The sequence below is a fragment of the Anopheles moucheti genome, chromosome 3, assembly GCF_943734755.1.
Source record: "Anopheles moucheti chromosome 3, idAnoMoucSN_F20_07, whole genome shotgun sequence".
Classification (NCBI taxonomy): Eukaryota; Metazoa; Arthropoda; class Insecta; order Diptera; family Culicidae; genus Anopheles; species Anopheles moucheti.
This window is the reverse complement of record NC_069141.1, coordinates 42452162-42471735: the sequence shown is the minus strand read 5'-3', so window position 1 is coordinate 42471735 and position 19574 is coordinate 42452162. Positions and strand designations below refer to the sequence as shown.

The following is a 19574-nucleotide window of genomic DNA, read 5'->3' as shown; positions in this document are numbered from 1 at the left end:
TGCCGCCCCGGATGTTGGCCGTCCGGTTCGGCGCCGCACAACAATGGTGACAATGGTGAAAAATAGTCTGATATTATCGTGCACGCTGCTCCGCTTTTGAACCATCGGTTCGGCGCGGTTTGAACGGAAATAAAGGTTGGTTGAAATACACGTTTGGTGGGGTGAATGTGACATATTTTAATTCGAAATGCATTTAACAGCTAGAACCAAACAACGGAGCAACTTTACATACGGGAATGGCATCATAGCGTAATAAGGAGAGTGAGAGAGCGTATGTACCGGAGGTAGAAAGAGTGAAATTCATGATATCGATTCTTCCGGACGCAAGCGTAGTACGATGAAAATTCGGTTGACCGGTGGGCCTGTTGTAAAAGCATAAGGAAGGGAATATTTAGCACCAAGATGGTCGCATCGCAGTTGTAGAAAAATCTGAACGTAACCGGGAACGGAGCTGGACGTTATACTGGTGCAAACACATCGCAATGTGGAACTAGTGTCCCGTTTCCAAGTGCTACGCGACAGGCGGGTTATTCCTGAGCAGTCGAACAGTAAGCAGGCTGGTTTTTGGAGTGGAAAATGTGCGTGTACCTTTGAGGTAAACGGGAGTGGAACCCACCGACGTTTTGCAGCGATTTCGTGTTTAGGCTGGGCACTATCCATTCATCGCCGTTGGAATCACGAAATTTGCTTGCCCGAACGATTAAGCATCAGTGCCACAGCATCGTGCGCTTGCGAAGGGCAAGGAAAAAGGGACCTACTTATTATTATTGCACCCTTCGCTGGTTTTTCCACGCGGGTTCGCAAAATCAACCAACCTGCGGCTGCTGTTTATTTCTTTTCTTGCCCGCTCGCACTTCATGTGCCTCCTTTCTTGGGGCTTACTCACGTTCGCGTTTCGCTTTCGTATGTAGAGCGCGCGTTTGGTGGTTGTGCATCAATTCCGCACCTATGCACAGAGGACGACTTCGTGCCAAGAGATGCGAATCATTGTGCATAGATTTACACACAGTATTGCCCGTGTAACGACGAGACGGCAAACGGCGAAGAAACAGGTAAGCAAACCCTGGCGCAAATAGGCTGCGAGAAGATGTTTGCGTACGTAGAGCGGTAATAAGCGGAGTGTGGGGAGTGGGTGGGTGGTTAACTAGCGGATGCATTCGCGAAGAATCTTGAACGGGAAAATATATATTTATTTATTTAGTTTTCCCCCCTCCTGGCAGGCGCAGGCGGTGAGAAAAAAGTGATTCACTTTGGTTTCATTTTTCCCCATTATATTTTGCGGTGTCTGTTCGCTTCCTCTTCTTTTCCTTCCCACCCGCTCCGTCTCTTTCCCGTCGTACAAGATTACGAAGTGGAACGTAAAACAATAGCCATCGATGATGTTGTTAGTAGGCCCCCCCCCGCGAATGCAATAGATACTTACCGCATGGCACATGCCACAAACCAATGATTGTGACCGTGCCTGTGTACGAGAAACAGAGAACAGCCGAACAAACGGGGTAGGAAAGCACACGAATGCGAGAGAGAGAAAGAGAGAGGGAGATAGAGAGAGAGAGGGGTGTAACAAAAAAGATGAAAAGAGAAGAAGTGTGAATGGGATTACGCGAGAGATTCAATTCCGCATCCAGAAGAAGTGGTTGCAGTATCGTACACAGTAGACAACAGTGTGACGGCCAGGAACAACAGCATCCCTACTGTGCACCATCAGCAGTGCGGTGGTAGTACTAAATGCGATCTGTAGTAGCAATAATTATTTCGGACAGATTCAATTACAGTACCGTATCGTATTAGGCGATGTGCGTGTTACAGTTCGTCAAACTAGTTTTCTGCGCAAACTAGTTTTTCGCGCCACTCAATTTGTGCCCGCGTTGTGCCCATCAACTGATCTTGTGTTGATCGTGTCACGTCGTAGTATGTGCGAATTGTTACCGTAAACGTGATCGCTGGTAAAGCGCGAACCGCGCCACAGAAGATATACTTACTCCGTGCGCTAGTGAAAGCCGGATACTGAGACAGAAGAAAATCAGATTTTATTTGTGGAAAAACTGTGTTTTTTTATGTTTCTGACATCGCATAGCAGAGCGGTTCCCGCAATTTGGAAAGGTATTCATTTACATCTCATGTGCATTGTTGTTGATCATTGTTATTGGATTTTTGGACATTGAAAATGCGTTCCGTTTTATTGATCATGAACCATGGTTAGTAATTGAACATCGTAGATCGTGCTTAGTGATCGATTAATAATGTTGATGATCTGCTGCCAGCTACCAAAGTACAACAGGCTATTGCCGCTTAGCAAATAGTTATTTACAACAAGATACAGATTAATATTACGCAAGATGTGTTTTATCTAATTCATTGCTGCAATGAATTATATGCAAATTTTGTAGATCATCTCTATCAAAAACCACGCTAAATGTAGCATTTCCAGCACGGCACAACATTTGAACCCACCAGATATGGCTGGTTACACAAACTGAGGGAAATTAAGCCAAACTAGCACCATGGCTAGGTATCCGGATTCTCACGATTATCCAACAATCTGCGCTCGTAGCGTTGGGTAACAATATTGCCGTTTCGACAATGTACTAAGATGATGCTCCACAGTGCCCAGTGAAAGGTTAAGAAATTGGATGCTTGCAACTAGTGGTGCGCGTATGCCGTTTTGTTGGAAATTCAATTGAATACAGAAGATGGTTGTTTTTTTTTGCTTCACCCTCAAGTGCATACCATTTGGCGAAAATGAAAGGGGTAGTCACATTTATCTTTGTGCGGTGCATGAACCTGAACGTGTATTAAATATGTTCCGAATGGAAGTGAAAGTAGTATTGCAAGTGGTTTTATTCGGTTATCTAGTTACTTGAATGCATTAGATGCTACCAAGCGGCATGTCTTTGCATGCATACGATTGGAATGGAACTGAGCTTAACGAATATGTGATATATCGTGATGGCTAACATTTACCATAGAATTCCATCAAACGTGTTTCCTGTTTGTACGATAAGCGATATTAGAAGTACTGAGTTTACTATCTATTTATCGCCAAAAAGGCTATGTTTTATTTCAGTTACCTAAGATTCATTTTGTTGCTGTTCGTGTCTCATCATAATGGTTATGATATATGGTTGAATCGCTATATGAATCTATACTTTCCATTAAGAAGTCACCTTGTACCTCTCTTTCCGGACAAATGATGGTGAATTTGCCTTCACCATGTTGAGTGCACTGATTGAGCAGCAAGGGCATGTAACGATCTGTTTCTCAACCGTGCTGAAATGGTAATGCTCCAGCAGTTCTTCAGCTTTGCCGTTATTGTGAAGTTTATGCTTTCGTTAACAACCATCGATTTTGTTTGTTCCTTTATATACATGTACATAGTTCATATATTGCCTATAGATGAAAATGATTTATTATTGATCTATCTTTACTATTATCTTTATTAATCGTTGAGATGGACAGGAAATAAATTCGTTCTTTTTCTAAACATATTGGTGTCTTTTCTCGATTTTGTACAAACATTTTGGATTCCCGGCTTATCTCATTTTTGTCTTTTATTAATTATTATTAATTAATTTAATTAATTATCTACTATATGCCGTGTTTTGTCTGCATAGCTTAATAGTTGACTATCTTTAAATTAAATTAAACAGGTTAATGACTGAAATACTGTAACCTGATATTGTCGATAGGAAACAGAGCCGACAATGCTCAGGTAGTTAGAGATAAAAATATAAAAAGTTGTCTTTAAGCGCATTCAGGTTATGGTTTTCAAGGATTAAGCTTCACTTGCATAATCTTTCATAAAAAGAATACATCAGTTTCAAATGTAGTGAAGGTGGAGGTCATGCTATTGCTACTGCAATAAATATGTGTGCAATGTTTCTCGCTCCAACTAAAGTTTTCTCTATATTTGTGTGATGGTGGAATGTTCACGCTGCTTTACCAAACTGTACATATGAAGCCTACAGCTTCAGCAAAACGAGTTAAATACATAACAGATGTATTTATATATGATATATGACATATATATTCATTCCATCTCAATTTGGGCCTACCATGCCTCCTCTATTCTTGTGAACGACCTGAAGGAAATCTACGGGCTGGGTCGTCCGGTGTCGTTCTCATTACGTGACCAACCCACCGCAGCCTGGCGAGTCTAATCCGCTCTAATAAATTCCAAAAGGCTCTATATGTTATAATTAATTTTTTTGTTAAAGCATCTGTTTGATTTGATTGCAAATAAATATTCATTCATTCAAAATTTGTTCCATTTGTTTAATCGATTCCACTTCCTCTTTGCGCTTCTATAACCTTGCTGGTTTTTGCATGCCATTTCTGGGTTTCCTATCGTGTATTACTTTCATTCTTTCATTCACGACGTCATTCTGTGATGTTCGTAGATATTTATCCTTACTTTCGCTTTGTGCTTGCCGATATTTTTGCTTTAATTTAAGTTCTTAATGATTTTCTTCCTTATTAAGTTTGCAGTGGTTATGATACATGATTTTTGTAGAATATAATAAATAGCGTGCTGTTGATAACAAGCTTGTGAGAATCACAATCGAATTCCGAAAGATTTGTTATACAATATCATCGTTTAATGTTATACTCTTCTGGTGATATTGTATTATTATGATCAACGACAAGAAGCTGCTCAGGCAACCACTGCTGATCATCAACTGTTTGGTCTATCGATGAAACCAGTGGCGCCATCTATTGGACGATAGCAATAGACAATTTTCAAGATGGTTGGTCATATTCGATGAAGAATTGTTCGGAACTTCTAATGAGCAGCGGAACTTTTAATAAGCAGTATGCCAGGCCACATAATAATCTGAATAAACCTGAATGGAACTGGAACTGTTTTTCTATCCGGATCAGAAGTCCGGTCATAGAAGATGCTTGGGTCTAATTTAGAAATTTTAGAAGCTCGTTAGAATTAACAGCCTTAAAGAATTGTTAAAGAATGGTGTTGATCAAATGCTCAGAATTGAACAATAAAACAATAACATCGCAAAGTATGGAAAATCCGCAAAGAACTTAAGGAGTTGCTAATACCACGGAAAATGTTTCTGGAGAAGATAAAACAAACCTTTAATTAACCAAGGATGTTCTAAAGGCGTTGAAAGTAGGGCACGTTTTTTTTCATATGTCATCATCATCATCATCATATGTAAGGAAACATGATCATCACGATGCAGAGGTTCTTCGAGTATCTGATATCTGATAGATAATTTTTCGTTCTCGGGCAATATAAAAACATCAAGAAATACTACAATACTGTGAATAGCACGATAACACATTTGTTAAAATGATCAAAATAGCATAAACAATATATTTTCTTAACCTTTTCATTTTGACGGGTTTGTAAACAAATTGATTTGACCAAGCATTATTTCGACACGAAATGGATTTCTTCACTTATATTAAAAATCCTATGAAAAACAATATGGGCCTGTCCTTCTAACGAAGACTAAAAATTGTATGAAAATAACCACCCATGTAACCAGTTCTTCGAATAACGAGTGGAAGATTTTTCGTATTCTGATTAAACTTGGGCCCGTTATAAAATGGTTCATTGTATTGTTCTGGAAGGGATTTAAAACTGTAATGGAAGTTTAAAATATCATTCAGAACACAGCTTACTCAGGATGTTCCAAGCAGCATTTAATAATCGAATTTGATAATGATGTAGAATCGGGGTTTTTTTCCAAAATCCCTGGAGCATAGCATTACTTACCTACTAAACACGATGGCCACTGTTGGATGTAAGTGGGCTGCAGAAGTGTTCGACCCCGTTGACGGTAGAGTGGTGTTATCAGCTTAACGTTCACCACAGATATCTGACGGATGCATTGCTTATTAGGATGTGTATAGTAATTGCTTTCATAACGTGCGATCATTATTGGGGATTGAAGAGTATTTTCTTTATCAAACAGTGAAGAGATGAGCCAGCTTTAGTAAGCTTTTTCTTAGTTTAAAACTATTGCACCTTACTTGGAGTATTAATTTATTAGCATCCAATAAGCAATTAAGCATAAGTTGTTATATAAGCAAGTATAGAGAATGATTGTTACTCAACATTGTGCTAACATACTTGATTTAATTTTCTATTTTCAGTGATCATTGAAACAGTCATTTACTCCTCAAAGGAACATCAAATGTCCACCAAATGTTATCTCCCAACTCTGGCTAAGCCAATGATGAGGAAGTGAAACGTATAAGTATTATCACCGAAAGATGCCATTGAGAGTGGTATTTCCCGTAATTGAGATTCGTCCCTCGCCCAAAACTCAACTACACTAAACAGCTGTATCGAAACAACGTTGGATGAAATCCTTGTGTCGATCGATGAATTCGATCGTCCTGCATTCGTAGCAGCTGAATCCAACCACGCGAACGCTATGAGACGTAATGTGAAAGTGTTTGGTATTATATCCATCACCTGGATAGTGGTGGTCATCTACTACTTCCAGGGCGACTACTACCACAATGATGGAAATCGTGCGCTGAGGTTGCGTAGCAGCAAAGTGAAGCACTCCATCTCAGACCACTACAATGCGGGAGGTGCAGCACGCGAAGCTCTAACGCATCACGACAATGAACACCAGAGTCTGTTGAAACATGCAGAGGGAAGTAATGCCGTGTTCGTTGGCAGCAGTAGCAGTAGTACCAGTAGCAGTAACGGTCATAGCCTCCAGAGTAGCAATAGCAATAGTAATAGTATTTTTAGTTACAATTCGCCACCCATGACATGGGACTATTTTGATGAGGCCAGCTACATCCAGAAGGGTGGCCTACAGCGGGGAGAGGATCCCTACCTAAGGAATCGCTTCAATCAACAGGCGAGCGATGGCTTAAAGAGCAATCGGGAGCTGCCGGACACTCGTAATGCGATGTGCCGTCGAACGAGCTGGTCGGATCTCACAACCATCGCGCATTTGCCAGCGACCAGTGTGATCATCACGTTTCACAACGAAGCCCGCAGCACGTTGCTGCGGACGGTGGTTAGCGTGCTGAACCGTTCGCCCGAGCGATTGATTCACGAGATTATTCTGGTCGATGACTATTCCGATTTTCCCGAGGATGGGCAAGAGTTGGCCAAAATCCAGAAAGTACGGTTGATAAGAAACAGTAAACGCGAGGGTTTGGTACGATCGCGAGTAACAGGTGCAGCTGCCGCCACAGCTAAGGTGCTTACATTCCTTGACAGCCACTGCGAGTGTAACGTGAACTGGCTCGAACCGTTGCTGGCTCGGGTAGCCGAGGATCCAACACGCGTCGTTTGTCCGGTGATCGACGTGATCAGCATGGATACGTTCCAGTACATAGGTGCATCGGCCGATCTACGTGGAGGGTTCGATTGGAACCTGGTGTTCAAGTGGGAATATCTGAGTAATGCTGAACGAAAAGCGAGACAACGCGATCCCACTGCGCCCATTCGAACGCCTATGATTGCGGGAGGGTTATTCGTTATTGATAAAGCGTACTTCGAGCGTCTCGGCACCTACGATACGCAAATGGACATCTGGGGCGGAGAAAATCTCGAAATTAGCTTCCGAGTGTGGCAGTGTGGAGGCTCACTGGAGATTATCCCCTGCAGCCGGGTAGGGCACGTATTCCGCAAGCGCCATCCATACACGTTCCCCGGTGGAGGGAGTGGAAACATTTTCGCCAAAAATACCCGTCGCGCAGCAGAGGTGTGGATGGACGAGTATAAGAAGTACTACTATGCTGCCGTTCCGCTCGCTACTAACATTCCGTTCGGTGATATTGACGATCGATTGCAGCTGCGACGGGATCTGCAGTGTAAGCCGTTCCGATGGTATCTAGAGCATGTCTATCCGCAGTTAGGCATACCGGAACGGCGCAACAATGGTAGCATACGGCAGGGCGTTTACTGCCTTGATAGTCTAGGCAATGTGGCTGGTGCGGTCGTCGGATTGTACACATGCCACGGGAACGGTGGTAATCAGAACTGGATACTCAACAGAAAAGGGGAGCTAAAGCATCATGATCTCTGCCTGACGCTGGTTAAATTCACAATCAGCGCACGATTTAATAGCGTGCTGATGAAGTATTGTGACGAATCGGAAAATCAGCAGTGGCACCTGAAGGATGGTGGACTAATACAGCACCGTAAGATCAATGTTTGTCTCGATTCGCGACACATGAAGGAACGAGGCATCACGGCCGAACGATGCAATTCTGCACTAGAATCGCAACACTGGAAGGTTGTAACGGAGGCGCAGTAAGTTATCGTAGCGAAGAGGCAAATTTTCTTACCTAGCCCGTCAATGTTTCGCCGACACCAGACAGTCAGTGCAGATGTGTTCTCGTGTTCTTTGTTGTTATATACATACATTCTATTCAGCAACTCCTGATATGCAGATATTAGATAGTACGAAAGCGTAGCATTGTGACACTATAGAGTTTAAGAAGTGAGAAGGTAAGGCGTGAATCGTTTCAAATTTTGCATCAACGTAGATTCACGCAACTGCAAAGGTACACCTTCCCTTGCACAACCACGCGTACACCAAGGCAAAACGTAATTTAAGAAAACCGACTTCGAATTCTCGCTGTAACGACGCAAATGCAACTTTTTTATTGTATTTCCAAATTATTTTTTTGTTATAAAACAGAGATAAAAGCTAAAAAACGATCAGTAAAACATTCAGGAATAGTTTTGTCCTGTATGAAACACGTTAATAGAAGCGTTTTGGTTGTTAGTTCATTGCAAGTAGTATGGAAAGAAAAAAGGTGACACGATGTAAATAATAAGCTTATTTACTGCTAACTAATATTGTAACCTTAATAGTTAGTAACTTTTAAAGAGTATTTCTCTATTTCGCAGGAACCAGTAATTGTATGATGCCGATATATTAGATCATTTTTCATATTTTCCAAAAGGCTTAACGAAAAGTAAGCATTGTGTGTTATTTTCGAATATATAATAAGCTTTAAAAAAAGGTATTTGGATATAAAAAATCTATACGGCCTTTTATTAGAGGAGCCTTTCTTCCCCTCGTTTGTAATGGGTAAATATAAGAGTGAAGGATGGAAGTAATGAACCATTTTGCTGTATCTAAATGGTGCTGTTCCCAAAATATCGACACGATATTTCGTATTCACGCTGAGCTACTTCTAACGAGGACGTATGACCACGTGATACTTTCGCACACTAGGCGTGGCCCCATCGACTGGAACATCCGACGGAATGGGTGCTCCCTCCGGCACCAAGAGATCGAACGACTGCAGCGTTGTTGTCAAAAACAGGAAGAGATTACTTTTCGCCATTAGCTCACCCATGCAACGATGTTTGCCGACTCCGAACGGATGGTACTGGACGGGTATGTGAATTTTTCCATCCTTCAGGAAACGTTCTGGATTGAATTGGGTCGGATTTTCCCACAAGTTCTCATCCAGCATCATTCCGCGGAACATGCCAACGAGCATGGTGTCCTGTTTGAACATGCAATAGAAAACGTTCGGTGAATTATAATAGGCTGGAGTGAGTCGTGTACGGACGCTTACCTTGGGTATGTTGTACCCACAAAGTTGGGTGTCTTTCAGTGCTCGATGTGGAATACCGAACGTATTCGACATGAACATCCTGAGCCCTTCTAGTGTAGTAGCTTCGCAATAGGGCATGCTGTAAGGATAGCAAAATGTACACGGGTACAAGAATGCGTTTTTAATGCGTATCACCCGAGTGTGGCAAAATCAACTACATCGTACGATACTTGCCTGGCACGGTCTTCCAATGTTGGCAACCGATTGCGGCCAACGATGTCGTCTATTTCTTCCTGCATCCGACGCATAACGTGAGGATTGCGCACAATGTACAGAAAGGAAAAGTCGAGCGTTTTGGTGGTCGTTTCCGAGCCGGCAATAAACATGTCCAAACAAACGGCCAACAGCTGCTCGCGGGAGAAACTATCGGACGGTGCGTTATTGTTTTGGAGCGTGCGCAAGTAGACGTCCATTAGGTCGCGAGGTTCGTCGTCTGGATTGAAGTTTTTCTGGTGGCGTTCGACCTCGGCACCGATGAACTTGTGCATGCACTCATGAATTTCGACAAACTGTCGGTAGCCTGAAAGCCTTGGCGCGACAAACCTTAGGTACGGGAAGTGGCTAAACAGCGCACCCATCATGTCGATGTTGGTGAACAGTTCGTGTAGCAGCGATTGCAAGTATCTTAAATCTTTGTTATCCTTGCTGTACCGGATACCGGCCATCATCAGCCAGAGAGTGTTCAGGACGTACACGGAAAAGGCACCCTGCATCTGCACCATAGCCTTCCCATTGCCTTGTGCAATCAGTTCCTCAAAGTCCTTCCGTATCTGTGCCGCTTCGTTTTGGATGATCTCCGTCATGCCTTTGCGAGCGAACCCAAACTCTTTCAGATGACGCACGATGAAACGACGTTGCTCCTGCCAGAACTGCTCGTCCGTTAGCAGCACTCCGCGCCGGAGACCCCACGTGCGCGTTTCGTAGAATAAGCCGGTCGGTCGCCCATCAAAGTCTTCGTTGTTCATCATTTCTTTGAGTGACTCTGCATTGATTGCCATTACGGCTTTATCTTTGCCGATCTTGAAGCCAATTACGCCGCGATGTTCGGGATACTCGCTGGCAATATGCTCGACCGCCTTGCACAGCATACCAGTTTTGTTGCGTGCATTCGTGATGGAGAGAGCACTGCCCACGATCGGGTACCATTTTGGACCGGGAGGAAAATTGGCTGGCTTTAAATTATCTAGGTGAAGCCATAACAGCAGCAGCACCACGCAACACGCTACGAAGTACCACATTGCTGGGCAGTGGTTTGGTTTGGGGTCAACCGCGCGTCACCGTCCTGTGATGATATTGATACCGGAGGGCAAAAAACAGGATACAATGTACTACTCTTTCTATGCATAAACTAGCAGTGATTGGATATTCTTCGCAAAAGCAAGCGCCCAATTTCCTCAAGAACCAGAAAGTGCTAGAACTTAACTTAGGTATGGCATAATACGGCCGACGAAAGCACACAGTGTGCATTCTGCATTGCACACATGAGGCAACTAAGTGGGCGATCGCAGCGATCGACTAAAGCAATAGGGCACATAAAAAAAATTCCACACAGCAATCGCAAATGAAATGAAAACTGCAGCAACAAAACACCTCATCGCGTTTCATAGAATCGCAAAAACTAGGCGCATTGAAGCCGGCTGGCAGTCAACGGCATGCCGGCTTCACCACGCATGGTAGGACACATCGTTGGAAACCGAATGCAGCCTTACATAATCATGCACTTGCACACATTTGGACATATATTACTTTTACCCTGATGTTGGAGATTATGCAAGTTGATGGACTTGAGCATAGCAGAAGGTGGAAGTTCGCGGTGGAACCCTCCTCGAGACAGTTTCACGAAATGGGAAAATCAGAATCTTCAAAACACCTTAAAAAGAATATACATCTTAGTATATTGTCCTGTGATAATGGTGGATTAAAACAAAAGCAACGTTAAATGCATGAGCTGGGAAAAGAGCACTGGCCGACAAGTGAAGTGACACTGGGCCAGGGATAGGCGGCGAACATAATGCCAGCAAATGCTAAGCCTGTTGTTGCGTCACTTTTGCAAGCCTTTTATGTAATGCAGAGATGCTGCAGAAACGGGTTCCCGCCTGACAAACCCATGCCTGGACGCGGAGATTTTACTATCAACTACTGTAATTTCAAAGTAATCGAAGCATGAAACGCTTGGCGGAAAAGTAGATGTAGTTATTTATTTTTTATTTAACTTCCGAAAAGCTCTTAATTTTGCAAATGCTCCTTTTTACAATTTGCCAGGATAAGACAATATTGATAAGATATTTTAAACGTACTATTGCAAGTGTTTTAACGAAATCGGGTTTGTGGAAGCAAATTTTTTTGATAAAATAGATGATTGATCGTTATTAATTAAAACGTCTCTTAAATTACACTCTAACAAATCGCAGTTTTGCAAACACTCTCCAAGCTTGTTGAAGTCACTGGAAATATATCTAAAGCATAATTAATCGGGGCACTTTACACTTACAAAATGTACTTGTGATGAATACGATGCTGTGCTTGTTCGCCAAACTAAGTTATTGCCGTCTACTTGATGTAAAACTTTCACTGAGCAGAATATTTAGTGATCGTTTTAACCGTGCCTTCAAATTAGTCACTTGATTCAAATGGTAAGTGCAGCATGCACAAGCCACTCAAAAGCACACATCACACCGAACTAATGCGGTCCTGTCGTTGAACAGGAAAACGTTCTACGCGTTACGCAACAGCGACTCGAAACACGCGTGCAATGCTGCGCCGTAGCTGTACCGTACGCGCCTTTGAAGTGGCAAAATTGGACTCATTCTGTGGCAGACCACGCTGGTCGGTAATATAGCATTTTCCCCACTTTTCAAACGGTTTTTCAAATGCAGCGCGGGAACGTGTCGTCTGCAAGTAGCAACCGCTTCCAATACGATCACACCGTACCCGGGTGCTCGGTATGGTACTTTCAACACGTTTTGGTACATCCAGAGCTCTTGCCGTGTGGTGTTTCCCCGTCCGAAGGGTGCAAAGTGCAATTGAAAGATAACCTCTTTTTATATGAACGGAATGGTGCATACAAGCGTCAGCAACGACAGTTTTTCATCGGAGAGGGACACAGGCAATCAATTTGGTTCGAAAAAACTTAATAATTTGAATAAAAAGTTGAACATTTAAATAAACAATTTAAATAACAAAATATCACACGAGACAATGCGGTGTTAGTATGCACATCTGACGCTATTTATTTATTTCATCCACACATTTCACTTGAAGTACACGATTTTACTCAACTACGGTTGCACCTGTATTTGCTGATCGGTGCGTTTGCACCACACAAAACTCGACCCCATATGCGAAGAATGTTCTCTGCTGCACACTGATGGTGTGTTTCATTGTCCTTGCTATTGTGTGTGTGCGTGTCAATGAAGTGTGTGTAAAAGTGTTTTTTTTTGTTCACAGTTTATACGAAGGATCAAGGTGTTATAGCACAGCGGCTCCGCTCATTTTATGATCGGTTATTAGACGTTCATTACAAATATAGTTAAATTAGTAGACCACTTTGATCTGGGGTAATCATCCTAAAAACCCCGTACTCTCATCGCTTATGAAAATTTGCCATTCCATCGCTGCCATGTGTTCGTAGTGCTCGTTTCAAGTAATAAAAGTTTACTATACTTTGTTACAACATTGTTCGTTCTCATGCTATCGTACAATTGCTATGCATCATGTATCTCCTCTCCTGTTCATCCTTTATCTAGAAACAACATGCGTACAGCTTCCGATGCGATGGATCGCGACTCGTTATTTGACTATATCCTCTTCGATTATGCATGTCTTCATATTTGCATGTTTTAAAATTGCACTGTGCTTAGGCAAGAATAAAATCTCTGGGTCGATACAATTTATTAACATTGATAAATATATATATGATATATGTATACGTGTTTATGTCTGTATGTGTATAAATATAGAAGTTTATTTGTTCATTCCAATGTATATATTAATCATCTTGCACCTTTGCTGTGGCAAACATTCTCAAGCTATCATTTTGTTCGTACTGTTTGACCGTAATCGAACACGATAGCTCGATCATAGAAGGATCAGAAGGAATCAGAAGGATCAGTAGTAGTAGTATCAATTGTACATACAAGAGGAATGTTCGGTAAGAGGTCATAGGTAGTAAATCAAAAAGTGCAAGTGGAAGTGAGTATGTTTCTCACGAATCATTGTACGGTAGATGGTGGTAAGTAAGTGTTAAAATCTGTGGTACTTTACTAAATGGGACTAACAGTTCCATACTACAAGGAAAATTAATGCATAGATTAATCATAGATTGCATCAAGCTTAGGCCTTAAATGGACAGGGATTATGGCAAAGCTACTAATGCTTCGACAAAGAACTAGGCGTTAAAACATTGATCGAAAAGTTAGGTACCGGATATGGCAAGGAACAAGGGTTCGAAGTGAGTTGCATTTTCACAGTAGTCAAGTTACGTTAGGCTTATTCTCCCTGGAAAGAAAACAATGTGGGTGGGCAACTGTGAGAACACATTCTTCTGGCGCTTGTACCATATAGCTGTCTTACCGATTTCTTGTTAGTGTTGTGAGCTTGCGGTTGAACTGCCTTTTCCAAATAAACCACCCCGACAGCGGGACCTTCGCCACTGATAGATGTCTGCAAGGTAACACCACCAATAGGCCCGTCCTCCAAGAACAGAGGATTCTTTACTTCCATTTCACCGGTCTGTAAGGAGTAGGCAGAGTGTAAGAAAATCTCATTAATTTATTGCATTGTAAAAAAAGTCTATCGGAATGTATTTAAGTGTTTTTTTTTATTCTGAAGGGAGGAACAGGCCGTATTGCCGTATTTAAGCGTATTAAAGACTGTAAAATTAAAAAAAGAATGAATAACTTGGTTAAACTATGTCAAGCTTAGTATTCTATTAAAAACAGCAATTTTCACAAGTGGAGAGTTAAGTAAAGTTTTGGAAAAAGTTACATGTCTTATGTAATAATTCGTGGGGCGATATTTGCAGAGCGTTAGAAGAAATTTTCGAACATATAGGGGAATTTTGTTAAAAACGTTCAGGAGAGAGGTCTCTCGCCGGTTGAGGAGCACGAGTGTCCAGGGAAGAGAGAACAGGACGATCGGGATCGTGATCTCGTCTCCGATCAGGAGGTGGTGCGGATGTCGGGTTCTAGTAAAAATTAACATCTAAATGTTGATGCGCTCCATCAATTGGCTTAGGCCAGAAATCAATATAATTTCTATGGGTCTCGTTACAGGTCTTGCCCATGCTTTCGTATGGAACCGACTGCTGTTTTGAATTTCTCCTATGCGGGAAGTACAAAATGGTTTACTTTCGCCAGTTTACTAGCAAAAAATAAAACTTTCCTTTCGCAAAAGTTGCAGTTTCGAACACGATCGAAACAAAACCGTATGACGGCAGATTGCTCTCCGGAAGTAATTGATAGTTTTCTCTAAATAATAATTAGGTGGAATCCCTTTTAGCAGAATTTCTCTGATTGATTGCATTATGATTGCAAATTTCTCCTAAGCGACTGCAAATGACCTCCTTGGAACTGCAAAATTTCCCTACATAGTCGAAACATTTCCCATACTGGACGAAATGTTCTCTTGTATGATTCGAAACCCTATAATAATGATAAATAGTTTACTCAAATTATCGAATAGTTACTTATCGAGCGAGAACTCTTGCTTTTCTTTTTCATCTTCGTTTACTTAAGCATTTTCCCTAGAGATGTGCATTGCGGTTTTAGAGATGTGCGGAACTAGAACGACCCAGTTCTTTAAGAAAACAATCAAAACACTAAAAACGAAAACGTGTTGAATTACACATTTTTGTTTAATTTATAAGATGACTAAATCGGGAAATGCTCTTCTATCAATGTGGCTGGATAATTTATCGTCCTATGTATAACTCAATTCTTATCTTTGAGTAAACCAGTTCAGTTCATTCTCTGTGTTGCATAGCAATATCTAGTCGGAACCGCCCGGGAGCATCGATGGTCTTTACACCCCAGGACCGATCCAAAATCCCATCCGGATCAATCTCCCGCACGTAGGACTGACTAAGCAGCTACGTAGAAAAATAAAGTCAAAGAAAGCTAGAAATGGCAGTCTTTAGACCTCTTGAGTTGTTGTGCCGATGAAACAGTCGTAGTTTTTGTTGTTATTTAGAATAGTTTGAAAAAGTACCGAACACTTTTTGCATTAATCCAGTTCGTTAGTCCTTTTCAAAGACCCACAAAAGCATCACAATTCCGTTTCTTTTGGCACAACTCTAACTGGGCTATATCCGCCTATGTCAGATGGGCATTGGATTCATCTGCTCATATTTAGAGGCGCATCTGGTTCGGTTCTGTTCTGTCTGGTTCCACAAAACAAACAGTGACTTACCGGTGCCAACCCGGGACATTCGTAAACGGTGTAGTCACCTTCCTCATTCTCATCCTCGCTGGGCTGTTCCGAATGAGTTGCACTACGGGTCGTATTTTCCATGGCGATTATTTGCTGCTTCTGATGCTGATAGTGATACATTTGCGCGTTTTGCGCTAACTTCCGATCACCGGCGGAAGCACCTGTGCCTGCCGTCGAATCCCTGTTTGGTCCCGTAACACCGTATGCTGGATATTCGACGTCTGCTGCCGCTTTGGTCCTTTTGTGGAGCCTAACCGAGAGTGTGAGTAGGAGTAAAATATGTTCATTACCATCTATTATCGCCATGTGCCATCGCTATGTACACTAATAAACACTTACGTGTACCAACCGAATCCGATCGAAATCAGGGCTACCGTTATGGCGGCACTGATACCCGCGATCAGTGCGATAAGATACATGCCCAGCCCGGTACCGATCTCGATCGGTTGCTGCACGACACCGTTCGAACTGCCGCGATCGGTGGCCGCTGTTGCGATGGTCACCAGTGCACCGTTATTGGATTGATTCCTTTGATGTGTGCCTTTTAGTATCTTTGGGCGAATTGGAGGTGGTGGCGGTGGATGGCGATAATCTTCGATGGGTTTTTGTTCTAAAACTGTACCAGCGTTAGATGCCGATACTGTCCGCTCATCGGTCGAGCCACCCGCGATCGGTTCGGAGCTATCGTAAAGGAAGGATCCATCCCCGCCATCGCCAATACCCAGCCCATCCAGTTCCGAATCACGCCCAAGTCCTGTGGTTTGGTCGTAGAATCGAGGATCACTGGGTCCGACCGCAAAGTTGATCGGTTCACTCGAATCGATCAAATTATTCAACGGCAGCTGGTACGTGTACGTTGGACGATACTCGTCCAATATCTCTCCTGTACCGAGGTACGACGGTGCCGGGATACTTTTGCTTCCTGCGGTCTGCAATCGCTGAAGATGTTCCAAAAAGCGACGACGCGCCTGTTCCTCGATGAAAATGTTGATCGTTTTTACCAGATTGTCCCTGTTATCGTGACCATCTGTGAGAAAATGGAAATAGTTTTGAGGGTTAAGATTCCAGCCCTGATGTACAGCGGTGCCAAACTTGATTTGAACTCACCTTTCGATGTCCACGACACCGGAGTCATCGGGTGTAATCGACGATGGTAACCTGAGAAGAGGTTGAGAAGTTTTTTTATTTGTACACATTTTTGCTTCAAATTATCATTATCGATTAGACAAAGAAAGTCCATTTAATGTTTCAAGTAAAAAGTTCAATGCAAAAATTGTCTAAAAATAGCAACGTAAAATGGAAGTTCCAGCAATCTAGCGTCAAACCAATTATTTTTTAAAAGTTTTTTGTTGTTGTTGTTGCTTCATACAACGCTAGTACAGCACGTTTGTTCTGCTTTAAATGAATGGTTAATGAAACTATATGAAACAGATAAGAGAAGCAACAAGTTTAATCTTCAAATTATGAATGTACAAATGCACCATACTGTAGACGCGCTCGATATTGCTTTGTTTAGCCCGCTGTTGTTTAGCTGGCTTTGTATCGATCGATGAGACATTTCATACATACATACTTTTTTTCTCTTCCATCCCTTACTTCCGCCACGAAATTTGACCTAAAAACACTACCCGTCTATCACCAGCTTACCTGAGATGTAGTCATTGTCAGATGTAACGATCGGTAGCACCAGGAAAATGTTCCATATTGTGATGTAGGACAAACGAATACTGCGAAAGGTCATTTTTGCTTGCACCCACTGCTTCCGGTGCGTCCGGATGAGTATGGGAATAGCTGCGAAATGAAATTGAAAGCTCCCTTTATCACACAGCACACAACATGGCCGAAGCATACGCCACACAACAGTACTACTCGCACATCGAACAATACTGACGACGTCTAGTCAACTAAAAGTGACTCTATTTGTGAGGGCTGGTTTGCCCGTTTTCCCCCAAAACTTGCCTATCGGCCGATGTGCTGCGGTAATGGTAGACGGTTTGTTATCAGTGTTCCGCTCAATCCGGTACACTGCAATGCATGAACGGCATTCTTTTCACAAACTCACGCTTTTACAAACACATCAGCAAACTGATGCACTCGGAGCTGTCGGAAGACCGGTGGTGCATGTTTTATTTCGCAGCACACCGTATGCTGACAAAAGTTTGCAAAAATGGAAGTTGCAGCCAGCAAGGGAGTTCTTTCCGATCCGTATGTTCTTTACACCAATGGAATCCAATTGATAGATGTCTTCAAACAAGCTACCCATCCACGGTGACACGGATTTCTGCGCAGACGCTGGCCGTTGACAAGCGACGTCAAATACGGTGCGTTAATTTCATTCATGCCCAGCAGTGGGTTTTGTTAAATTTTTCTTTTCTTTTTTTGCTTAATTCATATCAAATACTGCTGGGAGTATCATGCTTGCGAATAGGTACACTGCTAGGAATAACACTATGTGAGCTTTTTTAATTTTTTTTTTGTAGGAGGCAGTACAAGGCAAGAGAATAATTTTAGGTTGGTCAGTCAAAAACATTTAATCAAGAATGTACTACTCCAACTAGCACCTTTTCGGGAATTCCCATGAGGTTATTTAAGTAACTGATAGCTAGTTATAGAGGAGAGCTAGTACGATGTGAGTTTATCGTGCAGATTCGTTAGGGTTCGGTAAGCTAGTTATATGATTATGACACCGGACGATCCATTCCGTAAAGTCCTTTCTGGTCGTCCATATGGACAAAGGAGGCATGGTAGGCGCAAATTGAGGTGCAGTGTTGGCGATGATGCGGTTCGGTGCTGTATTTGGTAGTGGCGACGGTTTCACACGATCGACCGGTGCAAAAACCCATCTGGGCCAAACCCTGTTGCGTAGGACTGACTATCCAGCTTCAGTTAACTAAAACAGGACTGAAAATGCCGGCCTTGACCTCTTGAGCCGCTTGTTGTTGAGCCGCTACAGAAACAGTTGGCGTTGATGGTTCCGCTAAAAGGGTAAGGATAACGGATTGTCAAGCGACGGCGTTCGACATTGAGTGATTTAGTGTATTTCTGCATCAGGCCCAATATGGCTAAGGATAAGGATAAATATGTATGAGAAGAGTTATTCATATGACTCTTTAGGAAGGAGTCATTCAAATCGGGAATCGAATCTTAAAAGATTAACGATACTCTAAAGGGCAATGGCGGATCAGGTCCCTTTCACGGGTCACGGCTCGCTTTTAAAAACTCATGAACTAACTAGCAAGTCTTGACTTATTCATTAATCTTAGACAATTCATGAATCTTGTAAATAGACATTCAGATTCATTTATTCAGTTCAGGGTTTTATTTATATTTATGAATCTGAATCACACTAACCCAACACTAGTATATATAATCAAGCATGACATTTTGAATCAAGCATGGCACTAACGGTTATAGAGGAAACTTTCAATTTATTTTCTTTCTAATTTGGGTTTGTATCCGTTGTATCTTGTTTTGAGGTTTATTTTCAATGCTCAAAATACATTTTTTGTACAAAACATAGATTTAAAGTTAAGCATCAGTAGACTTGAGGAGAATAAAATCTGTAATTAATT

General features: G+C 42.2%; 3 protein-coding genes across 3 annotated transcripts; 1 reads left to right on the top strand and 2 right to left on the bottom strand.

The window, feature by feature from the left end:
- The first annotated feature begins 704 nt into the window (after positions 1-704).
- Positions 705-8731, top strand: LOC128301149 (polypeptide N-acetylgalactosaminyltransferase 2). Its single transcript, XM_053037483.1, has 2 exons — positions 705-1052; positions 6121-8731. The coding sequence occupies exon 2, from the start codon at positions 6405-6407 to the stop codon at positions 8253-8255; it is 1851 nt and encodes a 616-aa protein (XP_052893443.1). The 5' UTR covers positions 705-1052; positions 6121-6404; the 3' UTR covers positions 8256-8731.
- A 413-nt stretch (positions 8732-9144) lies between these two features.
- On the bottom strand, positions 9145-10811 carry LOC128301790 (probable cytochrome P450 303a1). The gene is made up of 3 exons (XM_053038420.1): positions 9748-10811; positions 9535-9652; positions 9145-9462 (listed from the first exon to the last, which is right to left on the bottom strand). The coding sequence occupies exons 1-3, from the start codon at positions 10809-10811 to the stop codon at positions 9145-9147; spliced, it is 1500 nt and encodes a 499-aa protein (XP_052894380.1).
- Positions 10812-12995: 2184 nt separating this feature from the next.
- On the bottom strand, positions 12996-17743 carry LOC128301685 (uncharacterized). Its single transcript, XM_053038275.1, has 6 exons — positions 17650-17743; positions 17110-17160; positions 16342-17029; positions 15982-16252; positions 14146-14304; positions 12996-14070 (listed from the first exon to the last, which is right to left on the bottom strand). Exons 1-6 carry the CDS (start codon positions 17741-17743, stop codon positions 14062-14064), a joined length of 1272 nt encoding a protein of 423 aa, XP_052894235.1. The 3' UTR covers positions 12996-14061.
- Between the last annotated feature and the right edge of the window lie 1831 nt (positions 17744-19574).

What these genes read in the sequence shown, in the direction of transcription:
- LOC128301685 (XM_053038275.1), bottom strand. Translation starts at nt 17,743, where the DNA reads ATGACCTTTCGCAGTATTCGTTTGTCCTACATCACAATATGGAACATT. An exon ending in TGACAATGACTACATCTCAG is followed by an intron (nt 17,161 to 17,649) that starts GTAAGCTGGTGA and finishes ACCTCTTCTCAG; the next exon opens with GTTACCATCGTCGATTACAC. An exon ending in ATCGGATTCGGTTGGTACAC is followed by an intron (nt 16,253 to 16,341) that starts GTAAGTGTTTAT and finishes ACTCTCGGTTAG; the next exon opens with GCTCCACAAAAGGACCAAAG.
- LOC128301149 (XM_053037483.1), top strand. Translation starts at nt 6,405, where the DNA reads ATGAGACGTAATGTGAAAGTGTTTGGTATTATATCCATCACCTGGATA.
- LOC128301790 (XM_053038420.1), bottom strand. Translation starts at nt 10,811, where the DNA reads ATGTGGTACTTCGTAGCGTGTTGCGTGGTGCTGCTGCTGTTATGGCTT. An exon ending in ACATTGGAAGACCGTGCCAG is followed by an intron (nt 9,653 to 9,747) that starts GCAAGTATCGTA and finishes CTATCCTTACAG; the next exon opens with CATGCCCTATTGCGAAGCTA. An exon ending in GTGGGTACAACATACCCAAG is followed by an intron (nt 9,463 to 9,534) that starts GTAAGCGTCCGT and finishes ATGTTCAAACAG; the next exon opens with GACACCATGCTCGTTGGCAT.